This window comes from Bolinopsis microptera, chromosome 12 (assembly GCF_026151205.1).
Source record: "Bolinopsis microptera isolate Bmic1 chromosome 12, MBARI_Bmic_1.0, whole genome shotgun sequence".
In the NCBI taxonomy this organism is placed as follows: Eukaryota; Metazoa; Ctenophora; class Tentaculata; order Lobata; family Bolinopsidae; genus Bolinopsis; species Bolinopsis microptera.
This window is the reverse complement of record NC_087083.1, coordinates 6,039,684-6,065,818: the sequence shown is the minus strand read 5'-3', so window position 1 is coordinate 6,065,818 and position 26,135 is coordinate 6,039,684. Positions and strand designations below refer to the sequence as shown.

General features: G+C 37.7%; 2 protein-coding genes across 4 annotated transcripts; one reads left to right on the top strand and one right to left on the bottom strand.

The window, feature by feature from the left end:
- The first annotated feature begins 3,403 nt into the window (after positions 1 to 3,403).
- LOC134824069 (forkhead box protein fkh-2-like) lies at positions 3,404 to 25,274 on the top strand. Of its 3 annotated transcripts, XR_010161344.1 has the most exons (8): positions 3,404 to 3,519; positions 3,837 to 3,983; positions 4,207 to 4,345; positions 7,817 to 7,922; positions 8,250 to 8,364; positions 22,856 to 22,975; positions 23,176 to 24,345; positions 24,387 to 25,274. XR_010161344.1 is itself a non-coding variant. In XM_063835770.1 (7 exons), exons 1-7 carry the CDS (start codon positions 3,418 to 3,420, stop codon positions 23,593 to 23,595), a joined length of 1,149 nt encoding a protein of 382 aa, XP_063691840.1. In that variant the 5' UTR covers positions 3,404 to 3,417; the 3' UTR covers positions 23,596 to 25,274. The 3 variants fall into 3 exon arrangements, 2 of the variants coding, with proteins under 2 accessions (XP_063691840.1, XP_063691841.1); XM_063835770.1 differs by having other exon boundaries at positions 23,176 to 25,274; XM_063835771.1 differs by lacking the exon at positions 24,387 to 25,274 and having other exon boundaries at positions 4,210 to 4,345; positions 23,176 to 23,678.
- Positions 8,379 to 22,000, bottom strand: LOC134824068 (uncharacterized). Its single transcript, XM_063835769.1, has 15 exons — positions 21,763 to 22,000; positions 21,483 to 21,643; positions 21,072 to 21,168; positions 20,414 to 20,520; positions 19,912 to 20,107; positions 19,554 to 19,724; positions 19,099 to 19,205; positions 18,589 to 18,766; positions 12,356 to 12,454; positions 11,959 to 12,053; positions 11,628 to 11,707; positions 11,268 to 11,396; positions 10,554 to 10,651; positions 10,228 to 10,377; positions 8,379 to 8,964 (listed from the first exon to the last, which is right to left on the bottom strand). Exons 1-15 carry the CDS (start codon positions 21,929 to 21,931, stop codon positions 8,774 to 8,776), a joined length of 2,028 nt encoding a protein of 675 aa, XP_063691839.1. The 5' UTR covers positions 21,932 to 22,000; the 3' UTR covers positions 8,379 to 8,773.
- Positions 25,275 to 26,135: the final 861 nt, after the last annotated feature.

Sequence of the window (26,135 nt, the reverse complement as noted above, 5' to 3'; positions counted from 1 at the left end):
TCACCTCACCCGGGGCCCCCTCGACCCGGGTCCTTTATACAGGTCCTTTATAGAGGTCGGCCCTGGCGTCAGGGGTGCAGCACAGGGAAATTGAAACAAGTTCCAGCGGAGGCAGTTAAGCTAGCTCCAGAGCTGGACCTAATGTAAAATGACAATGATTTGTGCAGGGCATGCTGTAATACGCGGTCATTGTAGTAACGAGTTTGTGAATATTCATGGACCGGTGAACTGCAGTTTAAAAACATCGAAGTGCATCTCTCCAGTCTTTACTGTCCTTTCAACGCAGATCAGCACAGTTTAATTCACAAAACTAAACACGTGGGGTTTAAACCACCGTTCTGATTGGGTTGATTCTCCCTGATGTTGTTTCTAAGGTACACCACCCCCATTGTGTGTGTGTGTGCTCCTTTAGCAATATCATTGTTGTCAAATGTCAGCTGCCTGTCATTTGTTTAACCCTTAATTATCCCTAGTGCTTATTTAAACGGGTTTACAAGCTATTCAATTTGTGCAGGGATCTCGCTGATAAAGAGATATTATAGGGGGGCAGCTAAATTCATTAGTCTATATTGTAACTTTAGGTTGTGCCCCCCATGTATTATTCATAGGGGCTGACTTGATAATTATTTGGATAAGATTCACAAGCACCTCGTTACAGAGGGATCTGGGGTAAGATCATTGGGGTTAGTCACGGAGTGGTGTTAGTTGCACGGAGCAGTCACAGAGTGCAAGTTATATAGTCTCGGTCTGTAAGTGGGAGCAGTGACTGATCTCTGAGTATGAGTTGTGGTTGTTAGTCCCGGAATTGTTAGCGGATATCGGGATATTGGGACGTATTTAACACATTTCTACCTGAAGTCGAACATTATTTTATTTTAGCCTATCACTCCTGATGATATACGTATTTTATCAGGCTAAGTATATCACCCTTGATGTTTTTCTTACTTCATCCTTTTCTGGCCTAAGTTTACTCTCCGAGTCTCCGAACTTCATCATGGAACATTGCAAAAACTTTATTATTATATCTGACAACATAACATTGTGTAAGCAACATGCTGGTTAGGAGCTCATTTGGGTAACAAACAGAACTTGTCTGCTACGGAGGTCAGTCCATAAAAAGACACATGGTCAACTAGACTTGTAGTAGTCTTAGTTTAGACTAGTTTATATCCCAACAAATCCAAGGTTTCCAAGAATTAGATGCACCGAGATTTACGCTTATGTAAAATGCATGTGAGCGATTATACTTATGTGCCATACATTAGGATACCCTAAATTGAACTCCTGTTAAAATCTTGTTGACCTCCTGTTATATTTTTAGGGAAAGATTCGATTTTGATGTTATCCCTTGTTTAAAATCTTTATTTAATAACAATCATGTTAAAATTGTTGCCCAGAATTTCACGACGTTGTTTAATGTTCTTATCAAATCTCGACCTTGTGTATTTATCAACAAAAATTCATTTGTGCAATCGGACCGGATGATTCATACCTCATCAATTAATCAGAAACTTGTATCTCTGAAATAGATTTCCAAGTAAATCAGGGCGATACTTTGTATTCTACGAAATGTAGAAATCCGACAATCATAATATTTGGATAGATTGCTATTGGTAATGTTATTTAATAGTATTGCTATTGGTAATGTTATTACTTAATAGTATTACGTTCCTTAAACTTTGGGATACCACCTTTCACATCTTAACCAGCTGGTAATGTCAGTATACGTTTTAAATTGAAAATTCTGTGTTGTATAAGGTTTACTTATCAAAATCCAGTATTGCCAGCGCGTTTTATAAAATTTATTTATTGAAATCCATTATAATTGCTAGCTTTTTTTATAAAATTTACTTATTATGATTTAGTATTGCCAGCGCGTTTTATAACTATAAGAGTATAAGGGTTTTTTAAAATAAAATCCAGTATTTCCATTAAGATTATAAGATTTGCTTTAAAAAGTTCAATATTGTGTTTTATAAGATTTACTTATAAGAATTCAATATATTGCCACCTTATCTTATAACTTTATAAGATTTATTTATAAGAATCCAATATATTGCCACTTATTTTCTAAAAAGCTAATATGTAGTAACTTTACATCGACTATGGTTTTTTTCTGAATTTTATAATTTCTGTCGAAAAATCCACATTGTTGCGCCGTTTAGATATTTTCAATCTACTTCATAAGTTCATAATAGGTTTTTGTCCATTATCGTGTTTTTGTTCTCCGCACTCCTTTTAAGCTTTTACAACAGCAAAACACAGAATAATTTGTTTTGCTCGATTACAAAATTATGCGGTGGACTCATCGATAATACAGGACATTAAGTTTGGAAATGGTGATCCCATAATTATCACGGTTATCAAATTACTCATGTTTCAGTACAAATAAAAATATTTAAAATTAAGCACCGTTTGAAAAATTACCGGATTTCTTGGCTGAGTACGATCTTACACTATTGCCGATATAATCGACGTAAAATCTAATTGTTTTTATAATCTATAAACAATTTCAGATAAATAACAAAAACACTTTGAAGTGGCATCTGTACGTGTAACTAATAATCGCTTAGAAGCATTTGCCGTGAAATTACTTTCGTCAACCTACGCAAACCAAATCTTTCTCCGTTACACGTCACGCACAAATTGGATACAATTTCGAGATTATAACTCAAATTGCAGCTAAAAATCTTCCTCTCATCTGTCAATTTTAGGTTTAACTAGTACAGCGATTAAAAGTAGTTGTAGAGCGTGCAGATGATATTCGCACGGTTTATCCCCAATTATTTGGGAAAATATCAACGACCGTTTACCAGCTCGTTAATAGCTGCTACTGTATTTTCCCGACTTATCTGAGTTATCAACCACTAATTCCGAATTGTAGATTTGTTTAGCTAATTGTATTAACCAGCTTTCAAGCTCAAGTTCACACCGTAGTCGACCAATCAACTGCCTTTACAACCATGACGACCAATCCCCATGACGACCATGGTGTTGATCACGTGCGCGCGTCTCCAACCACCACATGAGAAACTCATCGTTAAACGATATTTTTCCCATAGTTAGAGATTTACCGAACTTGCATTATAGTTTATTACAATTATTTATTATTTCATTCGACCAATTTCATAATTATCGGTCCATGAGCAGCGATAGTTAGCCGACTGCCTTTTACTCACGAGATTGGTCGGGTAATGATAATGCAATTAGTTTAAATTTTGGTCAAATTGTGAGGTCACCATGGTGATAGATATTCTCTTGTCAGAGTTGAGATTCAGAATGTTACAGTGTCTAAGGGATATTCTGAGGGTGGTTAGGAAAGATACGCAGATGTTATTTTTTGAAATAACGTTAAGTGTTTATTTTCATTGTTCAGTTCTATCCCACTTTTAACAACAACCCATGTTTCCAGTTAAAATGTCTGTTGTTCAAATTCCTATCAACTCGGAGAAGTGGGGTCAACTACCGGACCTTCGCAACGAACTGAGGACTACCTCCACCGCATCATCCCCTCTTCAGGTTACTTTTACACACGTTTTAGTTCACTATGTGAAACACAAGGAAATATCTCATTATCAAAACTTATATAAATTCATGACCACGAGTTCTTCACAAAGGACACATCCAAATCTGCCTCTAACTTTGATGTCTTAATTAAAAGATTTTCTTACACGTATAAGTATATACCTTTATCATAACGTTCCTATTACTCTATTATAATGTAAAGTAAAACCCTGATTTGCCGCTGAGCTTTGGGGATAGGCTAAAGCTGCGTTTGCGGTAAATCGGGTTTTTACTGCATAAAATTTAAGTATTCTAATCCGTGACGCGTTCAGGCCCGACACGAAGTCACTCCCCCGATCACCGGATCTGTGTCTGGATCTCCGGTTCAGTTTTCTAACTGTCCGGAGTCCCCTGCTAGAAGTGAAATGCTGACAATACCTGCTCTCTCGACCCCCTTCTCTCTGACTTCTAGTCTTCTGGTCAGTATGGTTAACATGGTTATCATGGTTAACATGGTTAACATGGTTAACATGGTTAACATGGTTAACATGGTTTACATGGTTATCTCTAGTCCTTAATATCTTATCATGATTTTACTTATAATATTTATCACAAGCTTTATCCGGCAACATTCTGTAATTGTTACTAAATTCTTGCGCACTGGTTTTGGTCAACATTTTATAAAATCTAATATCCCTTCAGCAGCGGATGACACCCTCAAAGACGCAATCTGAGAAATGTAACGCGTTTAGTATTGACAATCTGATCAAGCCAGATGCCAACATGAAGTCACCTACCTCCTCTCCCACGTCTCCTCCTACTATCTTCTCTACTACTCCTGGTAAGTCATAGTCCCCATCACTCTCTCCCTCACTCCTTATCTCCCTCTTTCCCTCCCTCACTCCTTCTCTCCCTCTTTCCCTCCATCACTCCTTCTCTCCCTCTTTCCCTCCATCACTCCTTCTCCCCCTCTTTCCCTCCATCACTCCTTCTCCCCCTCTTTCCCTCCATCACTCCTTCTCCCCCTCTTTCCCTCCCTCACTCCTTCTCCCCCTCTTTCCCTCCATCACTCCTTCTCCCCCTCTTTCCCTCCATCACTCCTTCTCTCCCTCTTTCCCTCCCTCACTCCTTCTCTCCCTCTTTCCCTCCATCACTCCTTCTCTCCCTCTTTCCCTCCATCACTCCTTCTCCCCCTCTTTCCCTCCATCACTCCTTCTCTCCCTCTTTCCCTCCCTCACTCCTTCTCTCCCTCTTTCCCTCCATCACTCCTTCTCTCCCTCTTTCCCTCCATCACTCCTTCTCTCCCTCTTTCCCTCCCTCACTCCTTCTCTCCCTCTTTCCCTCCATCACTCCTTCTCTCCCTCTCTCCCTCCATCACTCCTTCTCCCCCTCTTTCCCTCCCTCACTCCTTCTCTCCCTCTTTCCCTCCATCACTCCTTCTCTCCCTCTTTCCCTCCATCACTCCTTCGCCTCCTCTTTCCCTCCCTCACTCCTTCTCTCCCTCTTTCCCTCCCTCACTCCTTCTCCCCCTCTTTCCCTCCCTCACTCCTTATCTCCCTCTTTCCCTCCCTCACTCCTTCTCTCCCTCTTTCCCTCCATCACTCCTTCTCTCCCTCTTTCCCTCCATCACTCCTTCGCCTCCTCTTTCCCTCCATCACTCCTTCTCCCCCTCTTTCCCTCCATCACTCCTTCTCCCCCTCTTTCCCTCCATCACTCCTTCTCCCCCTCTTTCCCTCCCTCACTCCTTCTCCCCCTCTTTCCCTCCCTCACTCCTTCTCTCCCTCTTTCCCTCCATCACTCCTTCTCTCCCTCTTTCCCTCCATCACTCCTTCTCTCCCTCTTTCCCTCCATCACTCCTTCTCTCCCTCTTTCCCTCCATCACTCCTTCTCTCCCTCTTTCCCTCCATCACTCCTTCTCTCCCTCTTTCCCTCCATCACTCCTTCGCCTCCTCTTTCCCTCCATCACTCCTTCGCCTCCTCTTTCCCTCCCTCACTCCTTCTCTCCCTCTTTCCCTCCCTCACTCCTTCTCTCCCTCTTTCCCTCCCTCACTCCTTCGCCCCCTCTTTCCCTACATCACTCCTTCTCTCCCTCTTTCCCTCCATCACTCCTTCTCTCCCTCTTTCCCTCCATCACTCCTTCTCTCCCTCTTTCCCTCCCTCACTCCTTCTCTCCCCTCTTTCCCTCCATCACTCCTTCTCTCCCTCTTTCCCTCCCTCACTCCTTCTCTCCCTCTTTCCCTCCATCACTCCTTCTCTCCCTCTTTCCCTCCATCACTCCTTCTCTCCCTCTTTCCCTCCCTCACTCCTTCTCTCCCTCTTTCCCTCCATCACTCCTTCTCTCCCTCTTTCCCTCCCTCACTCCTTCTCTCCCTCTTTCCCTCCCTCACTCCTTCTCTCCCTCTTTCCCTCCATCACTCCTTCTCTCCCTCTTTCCCTCCCTCACTCCTTCTCTCCCTCTTTCCCTCCATCACTCCTTCTCTCCCTCTTTCCCTCCCTCACTCCTTCTCTCCCTCTTTCCCTCCATCACTCCTTCTCTTCCTCTTTCCCTCCATCACTCCTTCTCTCCCTCTTTCCCTCCCTCACTCCTTCTCTCCCTCTTTCCCTCCCTCACTCCTTCTCTCCCTCTTTCCCTCCATCACTCCTTCTCTCCCTCTTTCCCTCCCTCACTCCTTCTCTCCCTCTTTCCCTCCATCACTCCTTCTCCCCCTCTTTCCCTCCCTCACTCCTTCTCTCCCTCTTTCCCTCCATCACTCCTTCTCTCCCTCTTTCCCTCCCTCACTCCTTCTCTCCCTCTTTCCCTCCCTCACTCCTTCTCTCCCTCTTTCCCTCCATCACTCCTTCTCTCCCTCTTTCCCTCCCTCACTCCTTCTCTCCCTCTTTCCCTCCCTCACTCCTTCTCTCCCTCTTTCCCTCCATCACTCCTTCTCTCCCTCTTTCCCTCCCTCACTCCTTCTCTCCCTCTTTCCCTCCATCACTCCTTCTCCCCCTCTTTCCCTCCCTCACTCCTTCTCTCCCTCTTTCCCTCCATCACTCCTTCTCTCCCTCTTTCCCTCCCTCACTCCTTCTCTCCCTCTTTCCCTCCCTCACTCCTTCTCTCCCTCTTTCCCTCCATCACTCCTTCTCTCCCTCTTTCCCTCCCTCACTCCTTCTCTCCCTCTTTCCCTCCATCACTCCTTCTCCCCCTCTTTCCCTCCCTCACTCCTTCTCTCCCTCTTTCCCTCCCTCACTCCTTCTCTCCCTCTTTCCCTCCCTCACTCCTTATCTCCCTCTTTCCCTCCCTCACTCCTTCTCTCCCTCTTTCCCTCCCTCACTCCTTATCTCCCTCTTTCCCTCCATCACTCCTTCTCTCCCTCTTTCCCTCCCTAACTCCTTCTCTCCCTCTTTCCCTCCCTCACTCCTTCTCCCCCTCTTTCCCTCCCTCACTCCTTCTCTCCCTCTTTCCCTCCATCACTCCTTCTCTCCCTCTTTCCCTCCCTCACTCCTTCTCTCCCTCTTTCCCTCCCTCACTCCTTCTCTCCCTCTTTCCCTCCATCACTCCTTCTCTCCCTCTTTCCCTCCATCACTCCTTCGCCTCATCTTTCCCTCCATCACTCCTTCTCCCCCTCTTTCCCTCCCTCACTCCTTCGCCTCCTCTTTCCCTCCATCACTCCTTCTCTCCCTCTTTCCCTCCATCACTCCTTCTCTCCCTCTTTCCCTCCATCACTCCTTCGCCTCCTCTTTCCCTCCCTCACTCCTTCTCTCCCTCTTTCCCTCCCTCACTCCTTCTCTCCCTCTTTCCCTCCCTCACTCCTTCTCTCCCTCTTTCCCTCCATCACTCCTTCTCTCCCTCTTTCCCTCCATCACTCCTTCTCTCCCTCTTTCCCTCCATCACTCCTTCGCCTCCTCTTTCCCTCCCTCACTCCTTCTCTCCCTCTTTCCCTCCATCACTCCTTCTCTCCCTCTTTCCCTCCCTCACTCCTTCTCTCCCTCTTTCCCTCCCTCACTCCTTCGCCTCCTCTTTCCCTCCCTCACTCCTTCTCTCCCTCTTTCCCTCCATCACTCCTTCTCTCCCTCTTTCCCTCCCTCACTCCTTCTCTCCCTCTTTCCCTCCCTCACTCCTTCGCCTCCTCTTTCCCTCCCTCACTCCTTCTCTCCCTCTTTCCCTCCCTCACTCCTTCTCTCCCTCTTTCCCTCCCTCACTCCTTCTCTCCCTCTTTCCCTCCATCACTCCTTCGCCTCCTCTTTCCCTCCATCAAGTCCTCCATCATACCTTAATGATAATATTATGTATGTATTGATTCATTACATAATCTAAATGATTTATTATTTCCAGTCCGGAGGACACCTCCTAACTTAACGGAACAAGGAACCCAAGTGACTGTTTCCCTCAACACTGAGCAAGTGAAACCTGCCACCAAGTTTGCAAAGCCCCCTTACAGGTACTTTTTCAAACACAACGAATAGTTTCGTAGTTATAATAAGTTGAATTGGAAACTCCGTAACCCAAACTAATGTAACAAACCTCCACGTGTGCTATTTTAGCATATAAATTTGTGATACTGATAATAGATATTTTTGTTTTTTTTTTTCATATCTTGTGATTTGAAACTGATTTAATAAGAATTTTATAAAGAATCACATTCATAATTCACCTATCTGAATTACCGAGAAATAATTATTATTAATGAGCGAGAGTCCTAACAAAGCAAATCTAGCCTCCTTTATTTCCGGTTACAATATTAACTTCTAATCTCACTCAATTTCAGTTACAACGCACTGATAGCCATGGCTATAAGGTCCTCTCCCAACCAAAGATTGACTCTTAGTGAGATATACGAGTTTATAATGGGAAAGTTTCCATACTATCGGGATAACAAACAGGTAAACTACAAATTAATGAACAAATTGTGTGCTTGAATATTAATTTATTGGTTCATAAATTGTAAAGTCTAATCATGGCTTTTATTTATAAACACATTTTTTCTGTAAGTAAACTAGTAAAAATACATTTTTAACAATTTTATATTATCAAATCTCAAGTGTTATCCATACAATTGTATCAAAAATGGTGTAAGCAAAACTTGAAAACTTGGTCAACAATTCTAAAATTCTAAAAATATGAAAACATCACACAAAAAGATTACGAGCTTCATTTCGAATGAACGGCCGTTTTAAAACCATGACTGCATTATTGCATTAACCGATCACCTCCATTAACCCCCACTGTCTCTAATATCTTCACAAACCTGCCTCCACCTCTAACTCTCCTCTCCGCCAAACAGCCTCCCCACTAAGTAGGACATATCTTCATAGCAGCTATCTCCTGATCCCCCGGACACGGCGGGCTCACCTGCTCCCTCCACCCGCTCCCTATATCCACACCCCACCTCTCCAGCTCCCCTGCCAGCTCCATTCCCATCATGCAGGCTGAGTCTAGACCCTGACTACCGTACTTTGCTATAGCTTCTGCCATGCTCATACCTGGGGGAGGTAGGGTAAATCTGGTTTAGTAATAGTTACAGTGTTATGATATAGCCTTCTTACTTTCTTAGGTACCATTTTATACACAAGGAAATATTTTCTATGATCGTAATCATAAGTTGAATTGGAAGATCTGTAGCCCAGAGCCCTCTGTGATGTAATGGTGTAAATCTGGTTAAGTAGCAACAGTAACAGTGTTAGAATGTTATGAGAGCATATTGACTGTTTGAATAATTCAGAGATATTGAATCTTTAGTATTGTACACTTATATAATATAACAATAACTACAGTAGATGGGGGATGATCCAGGTGTGTTAGAGGGCTGGGTAAGAGTTGCTGGGTAAGAGTTGCTAGGTAAGAGTTGCTGGGGAACTGTTACCAGGGTCGTTAGGGTGGCGCCAGTCTTGTTGGCTGCTCACAAGAAATGTTACTGTTGAGGCAACACAGGGTGTCAGAGGAGGGGAGAGAGGTATATTTAGAGATTTGAGGGATTGCTATTCAGTGGGGGATTACTATTCAGTGTTGTAAGCCTGTTATAGAGTTGGAACAATAGATATAGGGCAAAGTTGAAACAATAGGTATAAAGATATAAGGCTGTGATACAGTTGGAACAATAGATATAGGGCTGTTACAAAGTTGAAACAATAGATACAAGGCATTAGGCAAGATATTGTGCATAGCATTAAAACGAAGCATTCAGATTCTACGGAACTGGATATAACTATAAGGACTACTTGAGAATATAACAAAACTTACGACGACTGAAATTTTATGAAACTTTAGAACATTTCATAATTACATGAGATATAAAGAGGTTTCCTTCCGTAAAAGCTAAGAAAGTTTTCTAAACTAAAACTGTAAATAGAAGAAAACTGTTAAGTAAGTCATTGCGAGCTACAGTAAAACCCTGATTTGTCGCGGAATTTTGGGAAAGTACAGCCATGGTAAATATGGGGTTTTGTTTATTCGCATTATATTTATTGCTGTAAAAGTGTTAAGCCATAATTCAGGTAAAGGGGATGCCCGCGTTACATCTGGGTTTAACTGTAGCAAGTTAAGACACTTCAGATTTGTTTGGAGAGGCGAATCATATAAAGTTTAGGCTCTTGGATTCTTCGAATAAAATATCATCTTTAGAGAACCTCCTGAATAGAATCAAGTTAGACTCATACTTAGGTGGAACAAAACAGGCTTAAAATCAAGAATCCCAAAAATTTCGTGAAAACTAATATGAAAGGAAAAAAGTTAAGACACTCCCAAACCTGCAGCTATAGCAGCAGCAATAAGGTCCTCAATCTCCGCAGTACAGGAACCATCTCCAGTAGTCTTACACCCAGCTCCAAACACCAGCCCGGCACACCCGTCAAAGTAACAGTTTGCTAGAATCTTCTCTGAGTCGACCACGTTGCCTTCTTTGCGTAAGAGGGGTATGTTAGGACATTAACGTATAACAGTAACGTATAACAAACATTAACATTATAAAGGGGAGCCTTTATGTTCGTCGTCATGTGCGACATTTTGTGTGTCATGATACGGACATTAAAACAACGTATCTATTAAAAATATAAGTAGAGCTTAAAGTTTTTACCTGCGAGAATATTGAAGTCCCCGAGGTTCATGATTGCGTTACATCTAGCTTCAACTGCAGATCTCTCTTCAGCTGGCACAGCATCACAGGGCCTATCTCTGTGAAAACAGATGTGAAATGTAGCAATATCTCAATATCTGCTAAGATTGTAGTCGTGTAGTTGAGGCACTACGTCTTATAAAGAGAAAGAGTTTATCCAGCTAACTGACTTATAGAGATGGAGACAAATACTCCTTTATAAGTTTATAATACTCTTTTATTCCCTTCATAAGAGTATTTAACAGAGTCACGTCAGAAAGGGTCTTGAAGGTGTTTATTGTAAAAACAAGCTAATTTAAATACCACAAATTTATAGCACTTTTACTTTATTTACTTGTTCTGGTAGCGGGAACTATTATATTACTATTAGTAATATTAGTAATATTAGTAATATTAGTACTTTAGTAATATTAGTACTTTAGTAATATTAGTAATATTAGTAATATTAGTAATATTAGTAATATTAGTAATATTAGTAATATTAGTAATATTAGTAATATTAGTAATATTAGTAATATTGGTAATATTAGTAATATTAGTACTTTAGTAATATTGGTGATATTAGTACTTTAGTAATATTAGTAATATTAGTACTTTAGTAATATTAGTACTTTAGTAATATTAGTAATATTAGTACTTTAGTAATATTAGTAATATTAGTACTTTAGTAGATACCTATAGATAGGGAGGGCACCATCCTCTGGTTCCATTACTGCAGTATCAGGATCAACAGCCCAACTGTTGCCGAACTCGGAACTGGAAGCAGCAGCCCAACTGCCAGTGTATGGGTTCATGAAGCCTCTCCTGTAGGAAGGGGAATGTTAGTGGGGGAGGGGTGGGTGAGGGGGGGCTAGTAAGTTATTAAACTGGAGGAGGCTACCTGGGGAAGGGGTAGCTTGGGTTTATCAGATCATTATTTCGGCATATTCCTCAGATAGCAATCCATTGGAAATATATCTTCAATTGGATACTTTTACCGTGGGAAAGGGTAGAGATACAAATTAGCTGATTAGCGACATGTAATTATCAACTTACGAGAGAAACTCATCTCCCGCGTCACAATTAGCGTTAGCACACAGTCCTCCAGTGTTTCCAGCGCATTTAGACACGCATACCTGGGATTAGCAGGGATTATCAGTTGCGGGAACATTTGGTATCAGCTGCTCCCTTGGGAATCAGTCGTTTTTCATGATTAAGTGAAATTACTTAAATCGTTTCAGTGGAGAGAATAAAGTTGGCTTGTTTTAGTTTTTAATACTACTTATATCTTTATATAATTAAAAAAACTACTATAATATGACAAAGCCCTCATTCGCTGATAGAATAAACGATAAGTAGAATTCTGCAGAAGAGGCACAAGATTTACCTGGCTTGTAACAATTCCGTCCCACTTGACTTTAACTCCAGTGCTCCCTAGAGTCGCAACGTATTTCAAGTCTATGTTCTCAATGAAGATGCCACCTGGAAAGGGGTTAATTACTTCAGCGCTATTTACAAAGTGGGCCTGAATTAGCTACATGTAAGCACCGCAGGGCACAGGCAGGCTGTTTAGTTGATTTAGGTCAAGCTTCAGAGTTGAGACTGTGAAAAGTTTGTTTAAGATCAAAATGTCATAGTTAGATCCCAAGTCATTATAACTCTCTTGGCCATTTTAAGTTTAAGCTGCAAATCATGAATTATTTAACCTAATTCCCACAAAAGCCTTCGCTCTACATTTACGTATTATATCTAGTTTATCTAGATTTAAGTTCTAACCTACTAACCTATGTATCTAGATCCGCCTAGAGGTACCATAAACTCCTTCCCATTATTGTTTATCCGCCACATTCTCAGAAACTGAACTTTCTCGTTCTCGTAAAACACTGTTATAGAAGAGTAATAATTAGTAGTAAAAACCAATTAATAATTGTTAGTAAGTAGAGATCTGACCTTTTATTTTATTTAATATCTGACATTTCAGCATATTGACCGACTTACACAAAACTTCTTTAGTAGCTACTGTACGATTTAACAGAAATTCTTACAAGAAAGTAATATAACGTAATCAATAAGTACTTATTACTGATGACTAATAACTATTACTTACCAGTAATACTGGTAACACATGACAATAAGTACTTATTACTGATGACTAATAACTATTACTTACCAGTAATACTGGTAACACATGACAATAAATACTTATTACTGATGACTAATAACTATTACTTACCAGTAATACTGGTTACACATGACAATAAGTACTTATTACTGATGACTAATAACTATTACTTACCAGTAATACTGGTAACACATGACAATAAATACTTATTACTGATGACTAATAACTATTACTTACCAGTAATACTAGTGACACATGACAATAAATACTTATTACTGATAACTAATAACTATTACTTACCAGTAATACTGGTGACACATGACAATGAATACTTATTACTGATGATAATAACTATTACTTGCCAGTAATATGGTAACCATGAAAATAAATACTTATGTACTGATGAATGATAACTGAGTGAGCTTACCGTAAGTACTGGTTTATCAGACAATAATTCGCTTTATTACTGATGATCCATAATAATCTATTGATACTTTACCGTGAAAGGTAGAATACAAATTACTATAGATGTATTTTTAACTGAGAGAACTCATCGGATTACTTACCAGTATCTGGGTAACACACTGGATACAATTATCAGTACTTATGTACTGCTGACTAATATACTTTATTACAGTAATTACTTCAATCACATGGACAATAAATTGACTTATTACTGTATTAATACTACTTATACTTACCTAGTAAAAAAACTGTGACTATAAATATAAACTTCATTACGTGATAGATAATACGACAGTAAATTGCTAGACCAGAATACGGGTGTAACACATGACCATTTACTTTATACTGATGACCTAGATAACGTATTTCATTATTCTCATGAATACTATCACTGGAAATTAATTACTTCATTTACGAAACCTAATTAGCTATTACGTACCAGCAGATACGGGTGTTCAGTGATTACAATAATACTGTAATTTTAAGATCAAAATTCGTATTATTGCCAAGTAATATTTTGGTATTAACATGAAATAAATATTATTATAACTAATTAAAAGCTTGTTACTTACGTATTATATCTGTATCAATTAGTCAATAATAACCTTGTACTGATGACATAATAACTTCTTACCAGTTTATGTTTATCCACATAGAAATGAACTTTACTGATGACTAAAACACTTTATACAGTAATATGGTAAACACATACAAAAACTTGATGTGATACATAAATATTTACCATTCCAGTAATCTGGGACCACTGACTACATAGTACTTCACTATATAGCTGATGACTATTGACTATTGACATGACCTTTCTTTACCCATTAGATCAATAGTACTTTTACTGATGACTAACTATTACTTACCAGTAATACTGGTGACACATGACAATAAATACTTATTACTGATGACTAATAACTATTACTTACCAGTAATACTGGTGACACATGACAATAAATACTTATTACTGATGACTAATAACTATTACTTACCAGTAATACTGGTAACACATGACAATAAGTACTTATTACTGATGACTAATAACTATTACTTACCAGTAATACTGGTAACACATGACAATAAGTACTTATTACTGATGACTAATAACTATTACTTACCAGTAATACTGGTAACACATGACAATAAGTACTTATTACTGATGACTAATAACTATTACTTACCAGTAATACTGGTAACACATGACAATAAATACTTATTACTGATGACTAATAACTATTACTTACCAGTAATACTGGTAACACATGACAATAAGTACTTATTACTGATGACTAATAACTATTACTTACCAGTAATACTGGTAACACATGACAATAAGTACTTATTACTGATGACTAATAACTATTACTTACCAGTAATACTGGTGACACATGACAATAAATACTTATTACTGATGACTAATAACTATTACTTACCAGTAATACTGGTGACACATGACAATAAATACTTATTACTGATAACTAATAACTATTACTTACCAGTAATACTGGTGACACATGACAATAAATACTTATTACTGATGACTAATAACTATTACTTACCAGTAATACTGGTAACACATGAAAATAAATACTTATTACTGATAACTAATAACTATTACTTACCAGTAATACTGGTAACACATGACAATAAGTACTTATTACTGATGACTAATAACTATTACTTACCAGTAATACTGGTGACACATGACAATAAGTACTTATTACTGATGACTAATAACTATTACTTACCAGTAATACTGGTGACACATGACAATAAATACTTATTACTGATGACTAATAACTATTACTTACCAGTAATACTGGTGACACATGACAATAAGTACTTATTACTGATGACTAATAACTATTACTTACCAGTAATACTGGTGACACATGACAATAAATACTTATTACTGATGACTAATAACTATTACTTACCAGTAATACTGGTGACACATGACAATAAATACTTATTACTGATGACTAATAACGATTACTTACCAGTAATACTGGTGACACATGACAATAAGTACTTATTACTGATGACTAATAACTATTACTTACCAGTAATACTGGTGACACATGACAATAAATACTTATTACTGATGACTAATAACTATTACTTACCAGTAATACTGGTGACACATGACAATAAGTACTTATTACTGATGACTAATAACTATTACTTACCAGTAATACTGGTGACACATGACAATAAATACTTATTACTGATGACTAATAACTATTACTTACCAGTAATACTGGTGACACATGACAATAAATACTTATTACTGATGACTAATAACTATTACTTACCAGTAATACTGGTGACACATGACAATAAATACTTATTACTGATGACTAATAACTATTACTTACCAGTAATACTGGTAACACATGACAATAAATACTTATTACTGATGACTAATAACTATTACTTACCAGTAATACTGGTAACACATGACAATAAGTACTTATTACTGATAACTAATAACTATTACTTACCAGTAATACTGGTAACACATGACAATAAGTACTTATTACTGATAACTAATAACTATTACTTACCTGTAATACTGGTAACACATGACAATAAATACTTATTACTGATGACTAATAACTATTACTTACCAGTAATACTGGTGACACATGACAATAAATACTTATTACTGATGACTAATGACTATTACTTACCAGTAATACTGGTAACACATGACAATAAGTACTTATTACTGATGACTAATAACTATTACTTACCAGTAATACTGGTGACACATGACAATAAGTACTTATTACTGATGACTAATAACTATTACTTACCAGTAATACTGGTAACACATGACAATAAATACTTATTACTGATGACTAATAACTATTACTTACCAGTAATACTGGTGACACATGACAATAAGTACTTATTACTGATGACTAATAACTATTACTTACCAGTAATACTGGTAACACATGACAATAAATACTTATTACTGATGACTAATAACTATTACTTACCAGTAATACTGGTGACACATGACAATAAAGCAATAAATACTTATTACTGATGACTAATAACTATTACTTACCAGTAATACTGGTAACACATGACAATAAATACTTATTACTGATGACTAATAACTATTACTTACCAGTAATACTGGTGACACATGACAATAAATACTTATTACTGATGACTAATGACTATTACTTACCAGTAATACTGGTAACACATGACAATAAGTAGAAAGTACTTGTTACTGATGACTAATAACTATTACTTACCAGTAATACTGGTGACACATGACAATAAGTACTTATTACTGATGACTAATAACTATTACTTACCAGTAATACTGGTAACACATGACAATAAATACTTATTACTGATGACTAATAACTATTACTTACCAGTAATACTGGTAAGACATGACAATAAGTACTTATTACTGATGGCTAATAACTATTACTTACCAGTAATACTGGTGACACATGACAATAAGTACTTATTACTGATGACTAATAACTATTACTTACCAGTAATACTGGTAAGACATGACAATAAGTACTTATTACTGATGACTAATAACTATTACTTACCAGTAATACTGGTGACACATGACAATAAGTACTTATTACTGATGACTAATAACTATTACTTACCAGTAATACTGGTAACACATGACCATAAGTACTTATTACTGATGACTAATAACTATTACTTACCAGTAATACTGGTAACACATGACAATAAATACTTATTACTGATGACTAATAACTATTACTTACCAGTAATACTGGTAACACATGACAATAAGTACTTATTACTGATGACTAATAACTATTACTTACCAGTAATACTGGTAACACATGACAATAAGTACTTATTACTGATGACTAATAACTATTACTTACCAGTAATACTGGTAACACATGACAATAAATACTTATTACTGATGACTAATAACTATTACTTACCAGTAATACTGGTGACACATGACAATAAATACTTATTACTGATGACTAATAACTATTACTTACCAGTAATACTGGTAACACATGACAATAAATACTTATTACTGATGACTAATAACTATTACTTACCAGTAATACTGGTGACACATGACAATAAATACTTATTACTGATGACTAATAACTATTACTTACCAGTAATACTGGTAACACATGACAATAAATACTTATTACTGATGACTAATAACTATTACTTACCAGTAATACTGGTGACACATGACAATAAGTACTTATTACTGATAACTAATAACTATTACTTACCAGTAATACTGGTAACACTTGACAATAAGTAGAAAGTACTTATTACTGATGACTAATAACTATTACTTACCAGTAATACTGGTAACACATGACAATAAATACTTATTACTGATGACTAATAACTATTACTTACCAGTAATACTGGTGACACATGACAATAAATACTTATTACTGATGACTAATAACTATTACTTACCAGTAATACTGGTAACACATGACAATAAGTACTTATTACTGATGACTAATAACTATTACTTACCAGTAATACTGGTAACACATGACAATAAGTACTTATTACTGATGACTAATAACTATTACTTACCAGTAATACTGGTAACACATGACAATAAGTACTTATTACTGATGACTAATAACTATTACTTACCAGTAATACTGGTGACACATGACAATAACTACTTATTACTGATGACTAATAACTATTACTTACCAGTAATACTGGTGACACATGACAATAAGTACTTATTACTGATGACTAATAACTATTACTTACCAGTAATACTGGTAACACATGACAATAAGTACTTATTACTGATGACTAATAACTATTACTTACCAGTAATACTGGTAACACATGACAATAAGTACTTATTACTGATGACTAATAACTATTACTTACCAGTAATACTGGTAACACATGACAATAAGTACTTATTACTGATGACTAATAACTATTACTTACCAGTAATACTGGTAACACATGACAATAAATACTTATTACTGATGACTAATAACTATTACTTACCAGTAATACTGGTAACACATGACAATAACTACTTATTACTGATGACTAATAACTATTACTTACCAGTAATACTGGTGACACATGACAATAAGTACTTATTACTGATGACTAATAACTATTACTTACCAGTAATACTGGTAACACATGACAATAAATACTTATTACTGATGACTAATAACTATTACTTACCAGTAATACTGGTAACACATGACAATAAATACTTATTACTGATGACTAATAACTATTACTTACCAGTAATACTGGTAACACATGACAATAAGTACTTATTACTGATGACTAATAACTATTACTTACCAGTAATACTGGTAACACATGACAATAAGTACTTATTACTGATGACTAATAACTATTACTTACCAGTAATACTGGTAACACATGACAGCTGCTTTGTCTTATCCCCACAAGCCTCAAAGTTCCCGTACACCACCCATAGTCCCTCCTCGTGTTGAGCTATCACAAATGTTCCGATACCCATGTAGTCGTACGCTTTACCGTCAAATGTAAGGATGTGGGGGTCACCGTATACTTTACAACACTGAAGGGGAGAGTAGGGGAGTGAGGGTTTATACTTTTATAATACTGCAGTAGGGGAGGGGGAGTGATGGCAAGTATTGGTTGTACTGATCTGACAGTTTTTGAGGGGTTTATCATGGCGTATAGATTAGGGTCTTCACTCTTCAAGGTCAAACACGGACGTTTTCTATCAGAGACCATTTGTATGTATATAGAGCATCTGATTAAGTCTTGAGTCTCATTTGATGAGTCGTTCTGATTTTTCTAGATCGACTCAGTGATGACAATGATCTAATGAGCATGCGAACAGCACTAATAGTTACACGTATTAAATCATCACAGATAAGTAGTAACCTGATCATCAGGTGGGGTAAGGTCCTCATCAGTCACCATACTCAGTCTGAAAGAAGCGGCTGTCTCAAAAGAGCCGTGACAGTTAGCAGCTTTCACCTCCCAGTCTCCTGCAGAATGTTATGATATTACCTTATTTGGGCATTACCTTATTTGGGTATCACGTTATGGCCGTATAAGGGTATAAAAATCAGGGTGTTGGCTTTATGCAAGGTTGGGTTTCTATTGCATTTCATCGGTTGACGAAAATATCGTCAAGTAGCCCATTAAAAGTCGAAAATAGCATTCCTTACAGTTAAGGCTGTTAAATTATAGTGGTTAACAATTAATGTGGAATCTAGTGGTGAGGTGGGGCATATTTTTAAACCAATCAGCATCCACTGTTGATCAATCAAACGTCATAATAACTGTCACGTGGCAGCAAACATGCCTCCACCAGACTGCACATCTCCACTTACCCTGAAAGTTAGACTTCATAGTCCCAGTGAACACGTTCCCCTCCCCAACCTGCACACCATTCGCGAACCACACGTAGGACGGTTCAGGAGTACCAGTAGCCGAGGCTTCCAGGTTCAAGTCGGAGCCTCGTTTGTATTCTGCGTCAGAAGGTGATGTTCTTATCTGAGGAGCTGGATTAGGTTGGGGTGTTAGAATAGGTTTGAGGTTTTAAAATAATTTATATTCGTAGATTATTTTTTCACGTCTCTAAACAAGTAAAGAATCTTCGATGAAAGCAAAGATTTGGATGGACAAATATTCCTGGAATTAGAAGACACCTCTAAAGAGTCTAAACACGTGTAACTGCGCGCGTCTCACCAGTTGGAGAGAAGGAGCACAGTCCCCTGCTTGCCACAGTGACCCCAACCAGCCCCTTCTCACACGTCTCCTTCTTAAGAGTGCACTCGTTAAAGTAACTAGCACAGTCACTGCCACACACTGGATCGAACTGAGCGTCACAGTCGCCCGGACACACACACTCGTATTCGCCGGTGTACGCGTCGGGTTCACAGATCTGAGGAGGGGGCGGTTGTGTTTGTTGTAATTAGATATTGTTATTAATCAATAATCATCATGATTAATTATGATAATTGATTATAATAATTGATTATTGGTTATGGTGATTGATAATAGTAATTGATCATCATGACCCGTAGTCCCTACAAAAGTAATAACAATAATATAAGGTCCCTTCGGAGCCAACATAATCAATAATATCACTCCGGGCATATACTATCTGAAGTAAGAACTAATTCCACATTAAGTCAAAGCATTAATTGTCAAGGAACGTTTTCACATAAGAAACACGAACTGAGACTACCTTTGGGTCCTGGCAGTCAGCACCACCACAGATATCTCTTATTTCTAGATACGCCTCACTTGAAACACTGGTGCCTCCTACACCGTAAGCTGTACACGTGTACCAGCCTGAAAGGGTTGTGTAGCAACTGTTGCTTAGTAAGGGAACTGTTGTTTAGTAAGGGAACTGTTGTGTAGCAACTGTTGCTTAGTAAGGGAACTGTTGTTTAGTAAGGTTACTGTTGTGTAGCAACTGTTGTTTAGTAAGGGAACTGTTGTTTAGTAAGGGAACTGTTGTGTAGCTACCTACTGTTGTTTAGTAAGGGAACTGTTGTTTAGTAAGGGAACTGTTGTTTAGTAAGGGAACTGTTGTGTAGCTATACCTACTGTTGTTTAGTAAGGGAACTGTTGTTTAGTCTACATTAACCCTCAGGGCTGTGTTTGTCCTTCTCTGATGGTTCAATTTTATATCATTCATAGGTTTACGGTAATCAGAAGTTATGACTGTAATTAGGAGCTCGAAGGTTCATTTTATATTTTACACCATCAATAGAAGAGGTTCAAGAATTATAAAAAATCCCTGGTTACCAGTCAGCTGTGACCAGTGAGCTGTGACCAGTGAGCTGTGACCAGTGAGCTGTTACCAGTGACCAGTCAGCTACTGGAATCAGTTTTCAAACCTTCGTGTTCGTAAAAAGCAGCGTCTATCTCTTGTATGGTGGTTTGTTGTGTGGGATTACCCTCGTTCATGTTATCTTGTAGTCGCTTCTTGTTTAACTGAACGATATAATCATATAATGTTACAAGAAACTTTTGAACCACTGCTGGATTACCCTTATAGTGAAATCACTGCTGGATTATCTTTTAATGAAAATCTCAGCTATCTTTTAGTTGGTCTAATATTTGAAAATGCTGTCTTTAAATTTGACCCAATAAATTTAGAAAACGTAGTGTCAGTAAAAGTAAAGAATTATTGTCGTCCAGAGGACGGGTACCATGCTAGTGGTTATAAAGCTCACACTGTCCCATGTCTTGATTTCCATCTAAACTTGACATATTTCCCATGTAAATTCCACAACCCAAACACTTACCTCGTTATTCTTGATAATGACAATCCTAAGAGCGTTATCAGCAGAACACCTGAACGCAGCTGCCGTACCCTCGGCTACGGTCAGGTTTCTTGGTGGGGTTGTTATGACAACAAAGCTATCATCCTGGCTTCCTGAGCCGCCTTCGTCATCGTAGGTAAATCCTGTAGAAGTCACATAGATTATATAATTATAAATAAGTAGGATATTAAGATATGGATTAGCAGGATATAGCATATTTGAATATAAAGAGGAATCAACATTATCAGAAGTAAAGCTAAACCTTGAATCTCACAGAGATACTTAAGATCGTCTCTGCTTGCAAAACCAAGTGCTGTCCAGCAAACATTTAGATTCTTGCACATAAACGCAGTGTCTCCGGAACTGCAACCCTCGAGACCAAACACTTGGCTCGGTGCCAGAAGAGCGATCACCAATAATACCAACATCATCTCGTGAACTAGCAGTGCCACAAGGAGAATAAGAAACTGGGACTGTAGAAATAAAACAGACTACGCCACGTATTATTGAAACAGTATTAAACAGGTTATAGGCGGAAAAATGCTTTTCCTTGACACGGTCCACGTTAAGCAATAAAGTAGTCACGTGGTGTTGTTTTGTGAAAGCTGTCTGTGCCCCCAGGTAGCACCTGGGTGTGATGTGTAGCGGTGTCCGTGCCTCACAAGGACATGTCCAGTCAATCTTTGTTTGTTCTGAGTTACTATAGTTACTAAAGTTACTATGGTTACTAGTACTGCTACTGCTTTGACAGTTTAGTCATCTCACATGATAACAGTTATTGTATGGGTGGATGCACATAGACGGGGTAATGGTGCTTGTAGACAAGAAACTTTTGTACCTTAATTCAATTTGAAGAAGCACAACACAGTCGCGCGGCTATTTGTCTTGGAAGGAAAGTAGCCATGTTGCAAGCATTGCAAATGTATCGTCACAGTGAGAGAGTTGTGTACATTGGTAGCTAGTTCTTACTGGCTTCTTCTTACTTAGTTACTTCCTACAGGGAATTAGGACATTTCATGAACCAAACACACAAGCTTTCATTCAGTCACATGGAAAACAAACAAATATGCAACTACAAATATGCAATGTTAACCACAAAGTTAATTGAAGTCAATTTAAATGAAAAAAAAAAAAACAAAGCGAATATGCACTCAGTGATAAATTTGGAACTTAAACGATAGTCAATTTTCTAGCAACGTCACATATAAATGACTGATCCAAATTTTGCAAGATCAAGAAAACAGTCCATTAAAATAATCTAAAAACTGATAGGAACGTAATAAACTTTCCTCACTAAAACACGAATTGAGCGAGTAATAACTCATTAATTATCCATTAACCAATACTGATCCCAGGGTTGGCAGAACAGTATTCGACACAACTTATCCCTGAACAAGTGTTTTGTGAAGGTCCCCCGGCACTACAACGATCCTGGGAAGGGTAACTACTGGATGCTGAACCCTTCAAGTGATGAGGTAACTAACTTTTTAATTGCAATAAATTGAGTGGATCTTTCTTAAAAAGGGTGATTTGAAATTATATTTTATTTTGTAGCTAGATGCTTTCAACCCTTCAAACTCTTGATAATTAATCACTGTATTTATGAAACAAATATAATCATAATGCGAGCAATCACGCGACAAAAAGCGAGAAAGCTGAATTCGAACTTACACAGGTGTTTATCGGAGGAAAGTTGAGACGACGCCCTAACCTCAGCAAAGCAGACAAATCCTACATGCACCTTCGCACAGTAAAAACAGTGCCCACCCCTAACTGGCTAAACTACACCCTGACCCCCCTCACCAATTCCGTGACACTAGCCTCCACCACACGGGATCTACTCTCATCCCCTGCTCTTGCTAGAGAACTGCTGGCCCCTCAACTCGTCCCTCTTTACTCTGATCTCGCGTCTTCTCTGTCCCGTCCCAGCGCTTTCAGTGCTATAAGTAGGGGTGTGACTGACAGGGCTATTGACCGGCTGATGCAGTTATCCTCTCCTCTGTCTGCGCTGGGACTCCACGGACTCAAGATGAGCCCGATAGTGTCCCCTCTGGAGGTGAGGAGTCAGGGACTTAGGTTTGAGGAGAAGAGATGAGGGAGTGTGTGTGTGTGAGGTGTTTAGTTTGCGCTGTGTGACTATATTATGGTGTAGATCTCTGGATACTGCGTGGGGGGTAATGCGTGATTTTTTCGGACACGTGGCGGTGATTTGCCAATCAGATTCCAGCATTGACCAATCAAAACAAAAAATCACTTTCGTGTGTCAAAACAAATATGGTTTGCCTCCCAATAAGTATTTAGGTCTGTCATGGGCCCTGTGACCATATAGGCCAGTTTTGCTATTTTAGTATTTTACCTGATTTTGAATTAGTGACAATGTCTGATCAATCCATGTTAAGGTCTTTGTAGATTTATAGATCTTTAGGAAATAGGTAAATTATTGAACCGTTCTTTAACTTATATAAGTTGTATAAGTTAAGTTATATTAGTTATATGGTTATAATACTTTTGGACACGATGGTTAATATATGGTTAATATAACTTATATAGTTAACTTTAAAAAGTTAACTTATATAAGTTATATAGTTTATATAACTTATATAACGTATAACTTATACACTGCTATTTGCTAGATTGTAGGGATGACTGACGCGACAATCAGTTAGGCTGATTTGATTATTTTTACAATTTAAGTTAAAACTTCCAGCAATCCACTGAGTGTAACTGAGATATAACTGGCAGATGTAAGGAATTTCATGAATTTGATTATACACGGTGTACTCTAGTATACTCTGGTATACTCTAGTTTACTCTGGTATACTCTGGTATACTCTGGTATACTCTGGTATACTCTGGTATACTCTGGTATACTCTGGTATACTCTAGTTTACTCGGGTATACTCTGATATACTCTAGTTTACTCTAGTATACTCTGATCTACTCTAGTTTACTCGGGTATACTCTAGTTTACTCGGGTATACTCTGATATACTCTAGTTTACTCGGGTATACTATGGTATACTCTAGTTTACTCGGGTATAATCTGGTATACTCTAGTTTACTCGGGTATACTCTAGTTTACTCGGGTATACTCTAGTTTACTTTGGTATACTCTGATATACTATAATTTACTCTGGTATACTCTGATACACTCTAGTTTACTCTGGTATACTCTGATACACTCTAGTTTACTCTGGTATACTCTGGTATACTATAGTTTACTCTGGTAAACTATATTTTACTCTGGTAAACTATATTTTACTCTGGTATACTATAGTTTACTCTGGTATATTATAGTTTACTCTGGTATACTATAGTTTACTCTGGCATACTATAGTTTACTATAGTTTACTCTGGTATACTCTGGTATACTATAGTTCACTCTGGTCTACTTTGGCTCTGACGTAAGATAACCGCGGATTGTGATTTTTTGAGTGTATTGAATTGTTGACAGTTTGAGATTTTAATTATGATCTATGTATAACGATATTTATTACTTTTATAATATGTTCCATGGTATAAAATTGATATTATTTTACATTGAAATTTGAAAGATTTGCAGTAGGAATTATTGTAAATTTATTTACATAACCAGCTTGTGTGTATATCAGTATCAATTGATTGTAACTGTGGGTCCTTCACAGCATTGTTTGCGCAGCTCTGAACGACAAGTGTTAATTCAGAGCCGTGCCAATAATGATGTGAAGGAGTCACGGTTAGAAACCACAAGCTTTGAGAATTAACAAAATGGAATGTTGTTTTACAAATTGCTACCAAGAAAAGAATGTGTATTATTTTTTATTTTACCTTAATCGATGATAAAATCAAAAAAGGGAAAAAAATTGCTACAAAACTATTTTTTTCGAACCTTTTTTGGAGGCCTGAAGTCAATATTTCAATTTGAGATTAAATTTACCCTTGGATCGACTTAAAAATGAAATTCCCAGGGCCAAAATTCACAGTGCACATGCAGTTTAGATTTAATGAATTTTTCTTTAGTGACCAATTAGTTAGTTAACTATCATGGACAGCATGAAACAAATTGGAATATTGAAATCTTGATTCCGAGTAGAGAAATTATTTCCCATTTTTAAAATGCGATATTTCCTGGACCGAAATATCACAAATTTTTTCAAAATTTACAAAATTTGTGTCCAGTGACGAATTGGTAAAATAATTAATTATATAATTATGGATGGATTGAAGTAAAATGGAATCGTTTTAACCAGGTGAAGCCACACCCTGGCTCCATAATTTAAAGAATTTGATTCACTTCTAGACGAAAAGCTCGAATAATACATTTTTGACATCCAAACATTCATAAAATACTCTTTTTACATTTTTTTCAGCAACAATTCTTAATAAAACTAGGCCACAGCTTCATTACAATATTAATATTATGACTTATTTAACTATGCAGAAACAATAATAAACATATTGTATAATATCACTGACATCATTGCAATAAAAATGAATTAGATCCATTTCACATTCATGTTTATGGAAAAAATGCAGCTTCACCGGGTTCATTACCAATTCCGTGGTAGGGACTGGTGATAAATCCGATTTAACCACGATTACTGTGGTTAAATCGGGTTCATCACCAACTGTGGTACATAAATCGGGTTCATCACCA

Bases quoted from the DNA above. Each gene is read 5' to 3' on its own strand.
- LOC134824068 (XM_063835769.1), bottom strand. From the start codon at position 21,931: ATGATGTTGGTATTATTGGTGATCGCTCTTCTGGCACCGAGCCAAGTG. The intron at 21,169-21,482 runs GTAAGTGTTTGG...TATATCGTTCAG, and splicing joins TCATTATCAAGAATAACGAG to TTAAACAAGAAGCGACTACA. The intron at 19,206-19,553 runs GTAAGTGGAGAT...AACATTCTGCAG, and splicing joins TATGAAGTCTAACTTTCAGG to GAGACTGGGAGGTGAAAGCT.
- LOC134824069 (XM_063835770.1), top strand. From the start codon at position 3,418: ATGTCTGTTGTTCAAATTCCTATCAACTCGGAGAAGTGGGGTCAACTA. The intron at 3,520-3,836 runs GTTACTTTTACA...TGACGCGTTCAG, and splicing joins CCGCATCATCCCCTCTTCAG to GCCCGACACGAAGTCACTCC. The intron at 8,365-22,855 runs GTAAACTACAAA...TACTGATCCCAG, and splicing joins ACTATCGGGATAACAAACAG to GGTTGGCAGAACAGTATTCG.